Source organism: Zeus faber (assembly GCF_960531495.2).
Source record: "Zeus faber genome assembly, chromosome: 10".
In the NCBI taxonomy this organism is placed as follows: domain Eukaryota; kingdom Metazoa; phylum Chordata; class Actinopteri; order Zeiformes; family Zeidae; genus Zeus; species Zeus faber.
In genome coordinates, this window is record NC_137199.1 from 28,989,046 (window position 1) to 29,006,323 (window position 17,278).

The 17,278-nt window shown below is 48.3% G+C and overlaps 1 protein-coding gene across 1 annotated transcript in view; it reads left to right on the top strand.

The window, feature by feature from the left end:
* ccdc88b (coiled-coil domain containing 88B) overlaps positions 1-16,438 on the top strand; it is a gene marked incomplete at its 3' end in the record, with an annotated part of 34,675 nt that extends 18,237 nt beyond the window's left edge. Inside the window, exons 17-29 of the mRNA XM_080008251.1 lie at positions 511-690; positions 1,279-1,619; positions 2,397-2,556; positions 4,743-5,126; positions 6,400-6,561; positions 7,515-7,792; positions 7,913-8,056; positions 8,769-8,955; positions 10,953-11,098; positions 13,307-13,414; positions 13,864-14,030; positions 14,914-15,246; positions 16,323-16,438. Of these exons, the coding sequence (XP_079864377.1) occupies positions 511-690; positions 1,279-1,619; positions 2,397-2,556; positions 4,743-5,126; positions 6,400-6,561; positions 7,515-7,792; positions 7,913-8,056; positions 8,769-8,955; positions 10,953-11,098; positions 13,307-13,414; positions 13,864-14,030; positions 14,914-15,246; positions 16,323-16,438 (2,706 nt within the window). The remainder of the gene's footprint in view (positions 1-510; positions 691-1,278; positions 1,620-2,396; positions 2,557-4,742; positions 5,127-6,399; positions 6,562-7,514; positions 7,793-7,912; positions 8,057-8,768; positions 8,956-10,952; positions 11,099-13,306; positions 13,415-13,863; positions 14,031-14,913; positions 15,247-16,322) is intronic.
* Positions 16,439-17,278: the final 840 nt, after the last annotated feature.

The following is a 17,278-nucleotide window of genomic DNA, read 5'->3' on the forward strand; positions in this document are numbered from 1 at the left end:
TTAGATAGATAGATAGATAAATAGATGGATAGATATAGATAGATAGATAGATAGAATGAAAATGAAAAAGAAAGATAGATAAATAGATGGATAGATAGATAGATAAATAGATATAGATAGATAGATGGACATAATATCCACTTACTTATGATTACTATTATTAATAGTATTACTAATGATTATTTCTCAAATGTTCCTTGTGTGATATATCATTATTATTATTATTATTATTATTATTATTATTATTATTATTATTATTAATAATAATAATAATAATAATAATAATAATAATATTCTTCTTCTTATTATTATTATTATTATTAGTAGTAGTAGTAGTGGTATTATATTATTATCAATATTGAGATATTTGTCTAAAAATATTGTGATATTTAATTTGGTCACTACCCCCCAGCCCTGGCATGACACCCAGATAGATGGCCAGCTGAGCAGCTGCATGGCTGAAGGACTGTAAGTGAGTTTTCGCCCTCTCTGTCCCGTGGGGGGCGTTAGGTGCTGCAGGCAGAGGGCCTGGTGATGGAGGAGGAGCTGTGTCGCCTGCGGAGCCAGGCTGAGCTGTGGGCCATCCAGGCCACGGTCATCACCGCCCTGGAGGGAGAGCGAGCGGCGCTGGAGAGAGACAGGGACACGCTGCGGAGCGCGGTGGACGCCCTGCGCACGGGCCAGCGGAAGGTCAGGAGAGTAAACACACGCACGCACACAGGCGCTCCCGGGGTCGGGGCCGGGGTCGTCCGGAGCAGCTCTGGGAAAGGGGTCAGGAGTGAGGACAGAAAAATACACGAGAGGAAAGAAAAAAACTGCCAGGGAGAGCGATTCCATGTAATGGGAATTCAGGGTTGAGTCGAGGGTCAGTCTTAATTAAACCGTCAGGCCCAGCAAACTCAAAGGCAGCCTTACTGGAAGCTGATTTAATATTTACTTGCTAAATGATTTGGAAGGGGTGAGAAACCTAATTTAATTAAATTGTTGGGATAACTCATTTGGCCTGCGCTGAATTTGCCTAGGTGAATGGATGACACAATCTATTAACCTCCATCAATATGCTACAAAATTCAAAACCTGCTCTAAAATTAACCCCAGTGGGAGATGTTTTCCTATCTCCACTGCACTAAAAAAGTAGTCCTCAACCTATCTACTTCTGGTGACACACACACACACACACACACACACACACACACACACACACACACATGAACCCAGAAGCAGTTCTGCAGCTTGTCACTGGCCCGATATTGTGAACCCTCTCCCTCTGCACCCAAGGGCGACCAACTGGAGCTTACCAACCAAGCCCTGAGGACGGAGCTGGAGCGCCAGGGGCGAAGCTTAGAGGGCGCCCGCCGGAGGGAGGAGGAGCTGGAGGCGGAGCTGCGCGAAGCCGCCGCGGAGGCCGAGGCGTCGGGCCGGGCGCGGGAGCAGGCGCGGCTGGAGGCGTCGCAGCTGGAGCAGGAGAAGGAGGAGGGCCAGGCGGAGCTGGAGGAGCGCAAGAAGGAGGCGCGGCAGAGGGAGCGTGAGGCGGCCAGGCTGAGGCAGCAGCTGGAGAGCACGGCCCGGGCCCTGGAGCACGGCAACCAGCGAGCACGGGCGCTGGACGCCGAGCAGCGGTATGTGCGCGCACACGTGTGGGCAAACACACACAGACACACACAGACACACAGACACACACACACACACACAGATTCACCTCAATCCCAAAAAGTAGTGTACATCTATTTGAAATGTACAGCATAGAGTTTACTAGTGGGATTTGGAGGAATTTTTTATGATATATGTCTGATATTACCCTGAAACTGCTTTAGTAAATTGATTTGAAATTGAATTATGAATTAATAGCATGAATTAATGAGCTACAAATTTGACAAATCTGAACATTGCTTCAGACATTAGGGGTCAGGAGATTTTCGGGGGTATGAAAAATCTGGAAATATAGGAAATAATTGAACAGGTGTATTCCAGGCACATTCATCTCACAGTTTAATGTGGCCGAAAATTGAAGTAAAAAAAATATATAAAATCAATTGTGCTCTTATCAAATCATTGTGCTATTACGGTTGCAAATTTGAAGTGAATCGAAAATCATTTCAGGCCTCACATTCAGTTCATATCTTCTTATCATTGCTAATTCTGATTATAAAACGGTGTCACAAAATGACACAGAAACCTATCTATGATAACAGTAAATTGTTTCTGAGCCCTGAACACTTTTATTAATTAACCTACCTAATCAGGTACTTTATTGAATTCAGGAATTGTAGACATATTATCCTGTTGCACAAAGACACGGCGCGTCCAATATACAGTAGACCCAGAACAATTGCAGAATGAACATGACCTCTCCTGTGTGTTGGATTTCAAATTGTCTTGTGGCTCCGGGCGCGTAGACGCCTGTGCCAGGATCTTTCTCAGGCGAAGGAGCTTTACAATCAGCTACGGGACACGGAGAAGGAGCTCGGAAATCGATTAGAGAATCTGGAAAAGGACAAGCGGCACCTGAATGAACAAATCTCCGAGGCCCAGAGCAAGATTAGCTCACTGACCCAGGTGTGTGTGTGTGTGTGTGTGTGTGTGTGTGTGTGTGTGTGTGTGTGTGTGTGTGTGTGTGAAAAGTAGACGGCATGCGGATGAAAGACAGCGTGTACAATACTCAAGCCGCACTTGGAGGCAGAACTGTGTTCACTGTCATGTGTTTCCCATGCATACAACTATATCCCATGCGCTCGGCAAACTCTCCTTTATTCAAACCCCCCCGTGTGACGTGAAGAGAACTGGTGTTCAACCGCAAACGCCAAAGAAAATTCTCCTCGCATCCGGCCATTTTTTGCAAAAAAAGAACCACTGTAGCTTTAAAATGATGGTAAAATGTGTATATTCTTCAAGGACAGTTAGCTAATTTACCATTATCCAACCAAACTAGTGCCGGCATTCAGAAGATACACACGCGGCCTGGGTTCATGTGCTTCTCATTTGGTCGGAAAAGCTCGACTGCACGCCTCGCAGACTGGTCTTTGAGCGTCTATGATCATCCCTTCATCATCTGCCTCGGAGGCAAAGTAGATTTGGCAGAGCAATTCCTCATGCCCTTCACTGCTTGGGAGCGCCCGATCTTTGCATTCTTGTCGGGGGGGGGAAAGGCGGACCCCGCCGTCAGTGGAACCAGCAAATAGAAGAGCACAGGCATTACTCAAAGGCACAAAATGGCTGTTTGTTACAAGGTGGCAGCTAAATAGTGTCACGGCATTTTTACGGCATTTTGCTCAGCAAAATAATCAAAATAACAGCCTGTTTGTGATTTGAGCTGGTCCAGCTCGGAATCTGAGATAGTCTCGGTAGTAATGCTTCTTCATCAGCTTCCGCACTGTGCCACATACCATAATATAGGACTGTCACCTCTATACTGTCAGAGGAAACGATCAAAATTTGATATCGCGCGACGGGGACGGAATCCAAGGAGGATGGAGCCTCCCGGCTCGTGCTCAGTCGGGATGTTACTTCTGTTGTTCTGTTCATTTTCCGTTATTTTCCCCATCGGAGCGGCTCCACCCGCACACGGCCGGACGGGGGTAGGGGGATTAGACACACGACTCGTCACCGCGAGCAGCGGTGGTTAATGAAACACAAGCGGCAGGACGCTGGAAGCAACACCCGAAAGCCCCCGCTGCTCAGACCGGAAAAGCTGATGAGCGAGACAAACCCGCCGCCCCCGGTTCCGACGTCCCACGTGGCGGCCAGATAAAACGCCGACTCGACGTCGCGAGGCGGCGCCGCAGGCGCCCCATCGAAATCGGTGCGAAACGCCGCCGCCGTTTTCGCGTGAAGCGCTCCTTCCTCCGCGCGCAGTGGAGAGTGGAAATCATCCACTGGTCATTTCCCTTCAGCGCCGTTTGCGTCTCGGCCGCGCCTCCGACGTGCTCCTCACAGGGCAGAAGCGCTCTGCCAGGGCCGCCCGCTGCGGCTTCGCCCAAGCAGAGCTCGGCGGGGTTCTTTGGGAGTCGCTTTATTGGGTAACACTGGGTCTGTGCTGAATAGGTGGATATTTAGCGCAAAAAAAACAACAAAAAAACCCAAAACTTTTCAAGGGACGTAGTAAGAGGCTTAATGTGAAATGGTTTAATGAGACAAAGACATTTTAAGCAGGTGTGGGGCAGGGAGAAGAAATCAATATCAAATTTAATTTCTCATGAATTAACAAAGTAATTGCCCAAAAAACGCAAAGTTTAACAAGGCCTAACGAGCTATGATTTTCTATCATTTAGAAAATTAAACCAGATAATGGAGGTCAGGGAAAATTTTGGGGGTACGAAAAGTCTCGAAATAGATTTATTCAATTAGAAGGTGATTGAACAAGGTCAATATTTCTTCGGGCAGCTTATCGTGGCTAGAGATCTGAAACCAAACTAAAAATGTTTTAGAAAAGTAAGTAAAAAAAAAAATCGAAATAAAGTCAGGTCATTGGGGAAGTGTTGATACCCTTAAATTTGAAAAGGAAGCAAAAATCTTAAAAAGGGTCCAAAAATAGGGAAATGGGAACACAGTGGGAAAATGCATCTTAATGTGGCGTAATTCGTGCATCAACTGTTCCATCCATACGCGCAGCACAAACGTGGCCACAACTCGCTCGACAGCTGTTTCGTTAGCGTTTCCAGAATCTTGGAAATAAAAAATGGGGGAAACGCTCACACACCTCCATAAATGCGTAACACACTATGGCTCTCGTCCCCCCCCGGCAGAACGTGTCCGAGGAGCGGGCGCGGTCCGGCGAGCTGCTCGTCGAGGTCACGCGCCTCAACCTCAAACTGGACAAGGCGGAAGCCGACCTGAGGACGGCCAGAGACTCTCTCGGCCGATCGCAGGAGAAAATAGAGTCCCTCTCCGGGTTCCTGAAAGAAAGCAACGGCCTGGTCCGCTCGGGGGAAAGGAAGGGAAGTTTGGGGACGGCGACCGCTCCCGCTCGGGTTCCGGAAAACTCGAGTGATCCGCAGCCGCCTCCGTCGCTCGACACGTCTCCGGGCCTGGAAGTGGGCGACGGTCACGACCTTTCCAGGACTCAAGATGACCCCGCGGCGGAGGGAGAGCGACTCCTGCACAACAGGTTAATGGAGTTGGAGAAGGAGGTGTGTATCCCTGTGTGTGTGTGTGTGTCTGTCATCTGCACTACGTCCACGTTCCTGCTGGGGTGTTCGATGGCCACAAAGTTCCCCCCGTTCCCCCAGAGCTCCCGGTCTGTCTCTCCTAATCCCTTTTGATATGTCGCCACGGTTACTGTTAATCCCCCCCCTTATTCCGCCTGCTCCTCTCACTCTCTCTCTTCCGCACACACACACACACAGTACGGCGCGCTGCTAACCTCTCTAACGCCGCGTCTTCATCACGTGCAGCTCGGTGAATCAGGGCTGCGGCGTCGGGCTTATGGCTTTTTTTTTTTTTTCATCAGAACGCACAAAGCGACACCCCTGCTGTCAGGGTTTAAGGCTTCTACCCCCCAGCTCCAGACTGCAAATCCATGCTAACTCTGTCGGGGTAAGGAAGGGGGTAATTTCCAGCGCAGCTCCAAATATTCACAATGTCAGGAGCAGGGGTCCCAACCTAACAGGGAATTGAAATGGTCACACTCTGACAATGTCACTGTGAAGGATTTTTTTTATCACCTGCGTCACACACATTGCAGACGTCCAGCTCGGCCGTGGGAATGTCCTTTGGTACGGTTTGAGTGTTTCCTTTGGGGAACAGCTATATTGATAATGTACTAAGGGGTTGTAACATTTTTAATTAGTATCTGTCACATGTATAATAGCGTAAAAACATAATGATCTGTGAGTTAAAAAATTAGATAAACGCAAACCGCAGTATATAGTCCATATACAGTATATAGTCCATATACAGTATATAGTCCACATAACTATACATATTTATTCATCTTGCACAGAAATATTCCAACTACATTTATATTAATGTCCACAGTACCAGTACCAGCAGCCCCACCGCCACTATCCTCCGCCACAACCGCTTAATGCTGCTTGTTCATAGAGCACATTCTGTGTCTGTGTTTTTGTAATTGTAGGTTTTTTCGCTTGTTTTTTAGACTTGCTGCTGCTTTTTTATGCTACTCCTCTCTGTCGTTGCGGCTATTCACCAGCCCATAGAAAAGCCAGATTCCTTGGATATGAAAATGTGCTTGGTCAAAATAAACGGACTGTGATTGTAATCCCGATTCTGACAGTCAGACAATTGGATATTCCCTTCCACGTAAGGAAAAAAACCCCTACCTGACACTTGCCCCCTCCATTTCCTTCCTCTGTACTCAAACCTTGATATGTATCTCTATCCCCCTCCTCACCACCACCCCTCCTTCTCCTCCTCCTCCTCCTCCTCCTCCTCTGTGTTCAGCACTGGCTGCTGGTGGCGGAGCGCGAGGCCCTGCTGTCACGGGCGTCCCAGGCTCAGGAGGCGGGTGAGCTCCTCAGGGAGCAGATGGAGGCGCTGAGGCGTCACTCGCTCAGTCTGCAGGAGTCCTGCACCAAGCTGCAGACGCTGCACACCCAGTCGCAGGTGAGGTGACCCGCCACACGGACACAACACGGCTGAAAAAAAAAAAGTGCTTTTTTTTTTTCTTCTTCTTTTGTAAATCTGGATAGAGTCTGGTACAAAAGTTTATCAGTCCAGTTGACTTTAGAATGAAAGATGGAGGGATACTTTGAAGTCAGTGCACAAATATGTGTACATGTACCAGTCTTAAGCCGGCTTTGTACTGAATAGGAAAAGAGATCCGACTGTGGAAACCCCACATCTGGCGACCGTCTTAATGCATTTTAGTTGCGTAGTGACTGGATTTCGCATCACAAAATATTTTGAGGTAAATGGTAGAGTTCCTGCGCAACAGCAAGTACTTTGCTCAGCTGGACATTGGCTATTTTCCACGAAAGTTTAAAAACATTCTTTATATAGTGTTTGCAAAATACAAAAAAAAAAAAAAATAATAATAATACACAATACAGTGATATATAAAAAAATTAGCTTATGGTATTGGATATGGGGACAGCCAACATTAGGGTTAATTTTGTCATTATTTTATACATGTAACTTATTTTCTTAGTTTTCAGCCCAGTTCCAATCAAAACAGGGACTTTCTGTCATACTGTCAAAACCAAAATTCAAGAGTGTGAACTTTCAACACATCTGGAAAATTCTGCACCGCAGACCGGCTGAGCATTTTGTATACAGGATTATGCGTCTCCAGGGACAGAATGAATGAGACTTCCAGTGCGTTTGTGAGTTCGCGGTTATCGGAGTGAGTGTAAAGCCGGCTTTAATGAAGGCAACGATCCGGACCATTGGTTACAGCCTGTGCCATTTAAAAACATAACTGGTATTTGTCATTGAACAAAGGGGGTCCATCTCTCTCTCTCACACACACACACACACACACACACACACACACACACACACACACACACACACACACACACACACACACACACACACACACACACACACACACACAGGTGGAGCACGCCTCATTGACTTCCCAGCACGTCTTGGTGCTGGCACGCTGCAGCGAGAGCGAGGCCAGGTGTGCGGCTCTGGAGGCGGAGTCCAAGGTGTGGGCCCGGGAGCGCGACGAATCGCACGCCAGGACCGAGACGCTGAGACACGACCTCGAGCGAATGACGGCGCTGCAGCAGCGGCAGGAGGTGGAGCTTGAGGAGGTGCTGGACAGACACTCTGAGCTGAGGAGCAGCAACCGCAGTCTGGAGGGCCAGCACAGGGAGCTAGAGGCCAGGTGCACGCACGCACGCACGCACGCACGCACGCACACAGTCATTCATCTTCTCATTTCATTTAAGTTAGAGAGTTTTATCGTGGTCATGTTGCGCGTGATCTAATCCCCATTTGAAAATAGGTACAAGGAGCTCCTGGATGCCCGGGCCCAGCTGGAGGAGCGAGAGAGGGAGATTAAGATTGAGAGTGAGAAGATGGAAGGAGAAGCGCAGAGAACGATGGAGAGAGAGCGGGAGCTGGAGAGAGTGAAGGAGGACAAGGAGAGGTAACTCTCCACAGCAGCTGGAGCCCCTCAGCCTCTGAGCACGAGTTCGCCTTTTTAAGTGTATTTTCTTCCCTCTATCTACGGCTCTATCTGTTTGACAACGGGGGGCCAGACGTGTAGCGAGGCGTTAATCTGTTTGGATAGATGGAGTTTTTCTATTTTTCTCTTCAGGATTTGAAGACAAAAGTCCCGTGTTTCATTTCAGACGGATAAGTGTCTGTTTTTCTTTTCATTTGTTATCTCCCTCTTTGATGCGTGTTGTGTGATCCTCGGAGCTAAAAGGCTCAGTCGGGGCTAAATTACAGTTTGAAGTTGTTGAAAGCTATCATTCCTGGGCATATTCCTTGTGGGGGGGGGGGAGGGTTGAGTTTTAATATAGACTCAAAGTACTCGTTATGAGCCCCTGGTGTACCGTTACAACCACGATAAATCCTTAAGTGTCTAGACATCCATCTCTAAACTTGGATGATAAAAGACGAACGTTTCTGTGGCGGGAAATTACCGAATATGTTTCATTATCAAGTGCAGGTTCAATTTATTCCAGTGTGTGTTATCCAATACCTATCCTATGTATTGAGTAATTTCCGTTTATGAGTCGTATTACTCGCGACTGTCTCCTGTCGGGGCGCCGACGCATTCGGCCCCCCATTCGCCGCCGCCCCCGCGGTTTACGCAGGGCGTCGGCTCCTCCTCACATGCCGCACTCCTCCAGGTTGCAGGCCCAGCAGCAGGAGTGGCTGACGGCCCAGGCCGAGTTCCTGGCCCAGGGCTCTGTGCTGAGAGCGGAGCTGAGTGCTGCTCAGCTGGAGAGGACGCGCCTGGAGGGGGAGCTCAGCGCTCTGAGGGAGAACAACCAGAGCCTGGACCTCAGCAACGTCTGCCTCACCAGCCAGTACCGGGTATGCAGGGGAGCAGACAGACAGGATGTACAGCATGCGTCACTCACCCAGAGGCTTTGCTCTCATGTCTTTTTAAGTGCACCTCCACCTTTGAGTGTGCGAGATCTACCTCCTAACAACTCTTTCTCCAAAATCCGGGCCCTCTACCCTGACTTAAATGGCGTAGGCGTCATAGTACATGTTATAATTTTGCAATTCTCTGTTTTTCTGTTTCGTATTAGCCAGGCTTTGCTGAGCCGCAAAATAAATGAGCATATTACTCCAGTCCTGGAATTTTTTTACACTGGCTCCCTCATTTAGGATTAATTTCATACAATTTAAATACAGAGGATCTGATGTTAAATCCCTTGTGCCGATAATTAAGGGAGCCACACGCAGAAGCAAAGTTTACCAACGCTGAAGGGGAAAACCTCGGGCAGCGCTGTCACAAATCTCCATCACCCAGCTCCAAATGGCCACCCCATGTTCCACACCCACATCCAGCACCACCCCAGTCTAACACGTTCCATGTGTACATGACAGTTATAGTCCTTATCTAATTCCCCCTCTCACCCCCGTCTCTACCGGTCTAGTGTGCGCCCGCCGGCCACATCCTCAACTCAATGAAATACCAAAACACACAATTAGATCCCAGTCCCAATACAGAACAATGGCAGGTCTCATGGTGGTGGACGCAATTATCCGTGGAATCTGGAGATGTGTGCCGACGTTCGCCAACATTTCCCGGGCCCTCGCCTTATTTCCAAAATATACTATGAGGAGCCTGCGCTGTGGCCTTCTGTCCCTCCCGTACAAAGCCAATTGTTCTATCTTCTTTGTTAACAGAACCCAATTTAGCCTTTATGCACTCCATGCTCAAAGAGACCCGCCAAACACCGAAGGACTTGGTTATTGATGCCGAGTGGAGCTGGACTGAACGTACAGCCCGGCAAAACGACCGACCCACTGACCGGTGTTTTGCCAAGCCGGAGGCACACCATGAGTCGCTCCAATGAGGACCTGAATAGGTTTCTGTTTCGGTCTCCGTGCTCCGCAAATCTCCCCCAGCTGACCTTCCTCCTCCTCTAGACTCTCCCCAATTCGTCCGCTCACCTTGTTTTGCCCGTGACACCGCCCTCGCTCACCTACCAGCCGCTGAGCCCGTCCGGCAGCCATCTGCCTCCACTCTGACCGTGCAGCCACGCTCCAAGATTCCCACCCGTTATTGCCCCAGAAATCCGGTCCCGACCCCGGCCTGAACCCGACCCGCGTGTCATTATGTTCAAGTGCTTGCCGGGCTGGATGCTGGACCGCTTCCTTCCGCTCCCGCCAGCCGCGCGGCAGCCCTAATTGCTGCATTCCTAGTCCTCCCCAGACAAAGTCATCTCTCCCATCACCTTTGAGTTTGGCGAGGGTTCAAGTCACTACGCCACGCTGCTCTAATGAGGCAATTCACGCGCGCCCCATTAGAGGGTGGAATCGTCTCCCTGAAAGCCGAAGATCAGCTGAATCTTTTTAAAGGATCAACCTAAAATCTATTTCTACTCTGCTTACTTACTGCTAATTATCATAGTAATGGGCCTGTTAATGTTCGATCGGCTCTTAGTATGTGTACTTATGAGTGTGTGCATTAATTATTCATGCATAACATTTCTTCTCCTCCGGCCTTAACTCCTGTTTTATAACCTTCCCTAAAGCTCTTTGCTACAAACTGCTTTTGTGTTTGAAGATGGATATAAACTTGACTTGACTCCCTAGGCACTTAGAAATATCCCCAATTTCCTAGTAATAATAATTAATAATGATAATAATAATAAGAAGAAGTAGAGGAAGAAAAAACCCCCAACATAAAAATACAGTACATGCACAGCCACACACAGATTTATACAACATTGTTGAAACACTTGCCCTTCTCTAGAAGCAAAGGTGCAGCTTTAATCTTTAATTGAATTTGGTTTCCGTTCATAGGGTTTTGCCTGTGTGCTTTTAATTATGTGTGTGTGTGTGTGTGTGTGTAGCTGTTGACCCAGCTTAAGGGGAACATGGAGGAAGAAAACCGTCACTTGGTGGAGCAGAACCAGAGCCTTCTGAAGGAGAACCGGTCCCTACTGGAGCAGAGCCTGGAGCGCCGTGACCAGCACCACACACAGCAGAGGGAGTACCAGTAGGCGCACATGCACACACACACACACATACACACACACACACACACACACACTAATTGAGATGCCATCTTACATGGAAAAAAAAAAAAAAAAAAAAAAAAAAAATATATATATATATATATATATATATATATACACACATACATACACACATATAATATAGATAAATAAAACAAACAAGAACATTTATACAATATATATATATTAATATAAATAAATAAAACTAACAAAAAAGATTATATAAAAGAAAATATAATACCAAAAGATAAAAAAACATGTATGTATATATAAAAATATATATATACACAGTGTATATACAGTATATATACATATAGAATACAGTAGAATACGATGAAAGCAGACTGAGGTTTTACTGTGTGTGTGGGTGTGTGTCATTTGAAAAAAACGAAAAAAACAACTGTACAAGCAAAAAATGCATTATTACTGCAGCTCACTTCCATGAGAAAGGGGAAAGGGGAAATACATTATTAATGAGCTTAGTAAACTACCAGCCTTGTCATACATGTGTATGATGTGATGTGTGAATTTGTAAGATGAAGATTTGATATCGTCAACATTGCCTGGGTTCAATTCCATTCAGGGGGTGGAGGATTGACCTCTAACAGTCAAAATATTATTGTTATATTAATATCAGCTCACAAACAATCCAAATTACCATTCCCAATTATTTTATTATTAGGGTCTGAAGGGCTGTTATTCTGTTTTTCACTGTGAAGGGCTCGCTTTCTCTCATTAAAGTGCCACAGGCTTTGGTCATTTAAAAGAGCCGTCAGATGAACCAACATGTTCAAAACAAATATAATAAAAGACATTTATGGCGAGGGAGATCCGGTGTTTTCGCCGACTGTACATGCTGCTGAGATGTGAGCATCCAGTCTAAACCCTGAGACACACAACGGGCCAATGGAGGGCTGTGGCATGGCGGGGGAGAGGCTGCCGCGCTCGGGTGCTGGCGCTGCGTTCCGGCGAGGCGGGAACTCTGAATATTTCTGTCAAAGACAACTGACGGATTTCCTCACCCGCCTGCTCTCTCCCTCCCATCTGCTCCCTTCTTCTTCTGTTTTTCTTTTATTTTTATTATTATTGTTTTTTACTTTGGAACAAGTGCCCCTGAAATTGCTTGCATCCCACTCATATGTATCACTTGGATAGGGTTCCCTTAAGGAGACGCCGTCGCAGGGGCGGCAAAAAGTTTTTCCACATGCGCGCTTTCAACCCGGTTCTCGGGGGGGAACACTGAGATCAACGGCTTCAGCGCAAGTGCAGCGCAGTCTTCCTGCCACAGGAGTGGAGTTTCCAACTTTAACCTCCCCATTGACGCTGAAAACGCTCGGGGGAAAAAAAAGTGGATCCTGCCATCCAGGGAGGTTTCAGGGATGAATTTTGGGACGATGATAATTTATGGATTACCGCTTTAACAATTACTTCATTGGTGGGCCCAAGGTCGGAGTCCGTAATAATTTAACATCCATTTACATTTTGAATACATACTCTGTACGTACTCTGCGCCATTTTTATGCGTAATGCCGCAATACTGTAACTTGTACTGACTCACACCTGCCATATCGTGCTCCCTCATATTAACTTTGTGTAGATATAGATGTATGCAGATGTGTTATTTCTTATGCCATTTAGATTTGTATCTCTTTCTCAACTGCACTGCTTTTGCTGTTGGATTTCCCTCCGGGGGTTAATGACGCCTTGTCTCAACCCTAACCCTAACCCTTATCTCAACAACCAAAGCTGTAAACAGTTCCATACATGTGAGCGATGGTTTCTTCGTCGCTGCTGGCTTTCAGCCGCTATGAGCCCAGGGAGGGCGCCCCAAACCCGGCCCGGGACTGTCCGCGCGGCGCGGCGTGGGCGCCGTGGCAGCCGAATGATCCAGTCCTGCCACTGATGGGAGCGGAAAAGGGCCCGACTCAAACACGGAGCCGAGTCCCTGGGCATGAGGAGTTTTTATGGAGGGGGTTATGTTCTGCTGGGTTTGGCATGCGCGCACGCACGCGCGCACGCACGCACACACACACACACACACACGCTGCATAATCTCCCACTGATAATGAACGCACGCAAGCAAAAGGGATAGATAGTCCTCCCACTCCATTTTCTTCCATGCTCCTCCAGGCTGTTCTCCCTTTCCTCAGACGCAAAAAACACACGTTTTTTTTTTTTTCCCCCTCCAGGGAGAAGCTGAGTGAGCTCCGTAGGGAGAAGCAGAAGTTGGTGGAGAAAATCATGGACCAATACAGAGTTCTGGAGCCAGCCGGGCCATCTCCAGCCAGTAAAGCCAAGTAAAACAAAGTTATTTCGCTCTCAGGTCTCATAAAAAAAAAAACCTCCGCATCACGAAGTTGACGATGCTCCTTCCCCGGGATTAACTAAAGCTATGAAGGTATTTATTTTGCAGAACCCCAGAGCTTGTAAACTCGATGTGAGGACTTGTAAAATTACGGCGAACGTCGACGTTGGAAGTTTCCCCTCGTGAAAAATATTTACACACCGTCTGAATTCGCAAACGTGTGAATCGAAAGTGAAAAACACGATGTGAAAGGGAAAATTTGAACGACACAAGAAATTTATGACGTAAGTTCTCACATCCAGTCGTCAAGATCTTCGGAGTCTGCAACGTAAATACCAAGCACGCGCACAGGCACACACACACACACACACAACACACCGATTCCCTGATTGCAGCTTTTTTCTTGAATTATCCATGTCCTCCCTCCTCGTTTCCCTGCAGGAAGTCCAACTGGATCGCAGACAGGATGAAGAAACTAATCAAGTCCCGGGCGGGAGGGGGGGGAGCGGGGGGCCGGGAGGGCCGCGCCCTCTTCACTGCCGCCGGCAGTGTTGAAAACCTAGCCAACAGCACAGAATACACACCAGACGCACACACGCCGCAGCCCGGTGAGACACACATACACACACACACACACACACACACACTTTTTTTTTCTCACTGCCGCGCTCTGCTGACTCCGTCACTCACACACACACACACACACACACACACACACACACAGTAAAGGAAGATAAAACAACCTCACGCAGATAAAACAAACTGGTCGTGGAGCCTTTTTACACAATTTTTTTTACCCATTTGTCCCACTTTTTTTACACACCCGCGCGCGCAGGACGAACGCCTTTCATGGGAGCCTCATTAACACACACGCACACGCACACGCACACACACACACACACACACACACACACACACACACATCAGGAGAGAATAAAGGCTTGCATACAAATCATCTCATGACTACCAAGCGCGGTCGGTGTCGACGGCGCTCCGTCTCGCTCAGATCTCCCCCCTGGAGCCCCGGGGTCTGTTATTGAAGCCGGCCAACCGTGCGCCGGAGCAGAGCTCTGCAGAGGCTGCGCTCGGGCGGGAGGGAGGTTCGGCAGATATCTGCATCTTTTTCAGAACGTTCCACGGTTTGCCTTTCTACCTTCCGTTGTCTTCTCCTGATATTCCATCATTTTATTTTTTTCGGCCCTTTCGCTGTCGGTTTTGAATTTCGGAGGCTGCGCTGAGGTGACTGAGGCTCCCGCTGCTTATCTGCTCAAACTGTCGTTTGGGGGAAAAAAACTTGAGTTCAAGTTCAAGTTAAAGTCATTGCTGTTCACCAACAATAAACCTGGATCCTGGGATGAAGCTACATTTTTCAATTGGGAACCAAGGGAAAAAAAGCATAAAAGAACTAAATGAAATTGATATTGTTCTCGTCTCTATTTTTTAATAATAAAAGGAATACTACTAATAACGCTCTATGACTTACTCCCTCAGACCCGCTCAGTGCTCCGGTCTCTCCCTCCCCAAATCGGAAAGAGGCTTCGGCCCCGGGCTCTCCTCCGGCCGCGCACTCGGGCCCCAGGGGCCGGCGTAAGCTGGGCTCCCGCCACGGCTGGGGGCTGGGCCTGGGCGCCAGGGGGGCCTCGGGTGTCTCCCAGTCCTTCAGCCCCGGGGACCAGAAGACGCCGCCCCGCCTGCATCTCGGCTCTGCCCAGCGAAGCAGCTCCGTCCCCTGGGAGGACACGCGGGGAGACAAGGGCGTCGTCCGAGAGGAGCGCTCGTCCGTCACCAGCCGGGGGAGCGTGGGGGAGGGCGGCGGGGGGAAAGGTGAGGGGGAGGGGGAGGAGAAGGTGGAGGAGGTGGAGGGCGTGGAGGAGAGAGGGGAAGACAGCTAGAGAGAGAGCGAGGCCACGAAGACGATCACGCGCCCCGCCGTCCGGGTGGAATTATCCAGCGCGCCAAGAGCTGAACTAAAAGCTGCTCTGTAAACCTGACTGCAGCAGTGAAACCCCATAACCGCTGCTCCGCACTGTATTTATATTATTTAACAGTGTGCGCTCTGCATTACAGCGCTCTTACATCAAGTGCTCCTCTCTCTCTCTCTCTCTCTCTCTCTCTCTCTCTCTCTCTCTCTCTCTCTCTCTCTCTCTCTCTCTGGCAAACTCAGGCAGAAAAACAGCGAGTAAACACTCGTCCCAGAAACAGTGTTTCGGATTGTTCAACAAGACTATTTTGTATAACTTGAGAAGATTAACTGTAAAGCGGTCACCGCGCCATGTGAATTTCTATTTTATTCGGGAATACTTGAATGAATAAATACTTCAAGGGAATGTGCGACTCCTGTCGTTGGGGGGAGGGGGGGGGGGGGCTTTTAAGAGATGAAACACCTTTCTGGGGCCGCGGGAGTGTAAATCTGCCGCGGAGAACAAAAGAGCGGCAGGCGCCTGACTCATAGCACTCAGGCCCGGAAATGAAGAGAAAGAAAAATGCATCAAAACATTTGCGCGCACTTGGCCGGGATCGAGGCTTTCATCGTCTCGGGCTGCGGCGCGGGGGGGCTTTCGGAGAAGGCGGAGCGGAGCGAAACGGCGTCGACGAACGAATCAGGCGCAGCCGGGGCCTGCCCCCTGCCTTCCTGCGCCCCGGCTTGGTCCCCCCGCCCATTCCTTTTCTGTTTTGACCTGTCGTCTGTTGATCCGCTCGATGAAGCCGCGTTGAGGACGATAATCTGCCGTTACGTGGTTCGTTTATTATTGGCGTCAATATTAAGCAACCGTCACTACAATGCAGCAAACTAGTTTGATTCCTCTGTCACTGGTATAAACAGGCCCATTCCATCGAGTACGTGTTCAAAAGTGAAATTAATTTGCCACCGACTGAGTATTTGTCTCTGTGTGGAGTAGCAATAAACACAGCTATTGTCTGCGCTGCCACGTGTGAATTTCCCCGCTCGGCTCCCTCCGACCGCTGCGTCTGGAAGCCTGAACCTCTGCAAGGCCGGACCCCCGGATCCTTTTGAAGAACCAAAGACGAAAAACAAGTCGATCGCGATGCAAAGTTGAAGTGTGAGACAAATCTGGGATGTCCTTGCTTCTTTTGAGTTTTATCGATACGCCAGCGCGTCCGCAGATTTGACCCGTTGGCCGTGAAATGCTCTCTCCACAACATCCCAATTTTATAAAAAGCGGAAAACGGGAGATTTTCAGAAAACAGGGTTGTGTTTTGTTCCACCTTGGCTCAAAAGCGAAGGCCTTCCGCTTTTTTTAAGGATTTGTTTATCATCCTGTGTTTGATAGTTCGGGAGATCAGCCCGCCGGGCCCTAATGGAGTTCTGTCCGACGAAATTCCAGTGACTGTAGGTACACCAAAAAAAAAAAAAAGAATCTAAGTGCAAATGAGCTTCCCAAAACGAAACGAGTGCAGACCCGTGAGAAGAAAAAGAAAAACGGTAGAGCCGAGTGCACGGTTTGGGCGCTCTTAAACTTTACATTTTTAATGCTCAACCCTTATTATAAAGGAGATGATTGAGAAACAAACTTGAGAAAGGTTCTGTCTCACCCGCCTTGCCTTCCCAAAAAAGGGATCAGAGATCCGGCGCAAAAAAAACAAAAAAAAAAACACACACTTGGCTCTTCAAAAATAAAACGACCAAAGAAGCCTCTACTTCCAAAAAATGGGTTTACAAGTGAAAAACAGTAAACAGTTCTGGTTGGAGCCAAACCCCTTTGCAAGGAACATGTTTTGTGAGCGTGTAGGCGTGTGATGTCCTCTGGACACGGTGTGCTCTAAAGTGCAGTTTTCAAGCACCGGCATCAATGGGGACTTGGAATTGCAGAACCACCGAAAATCAATGCCTGCA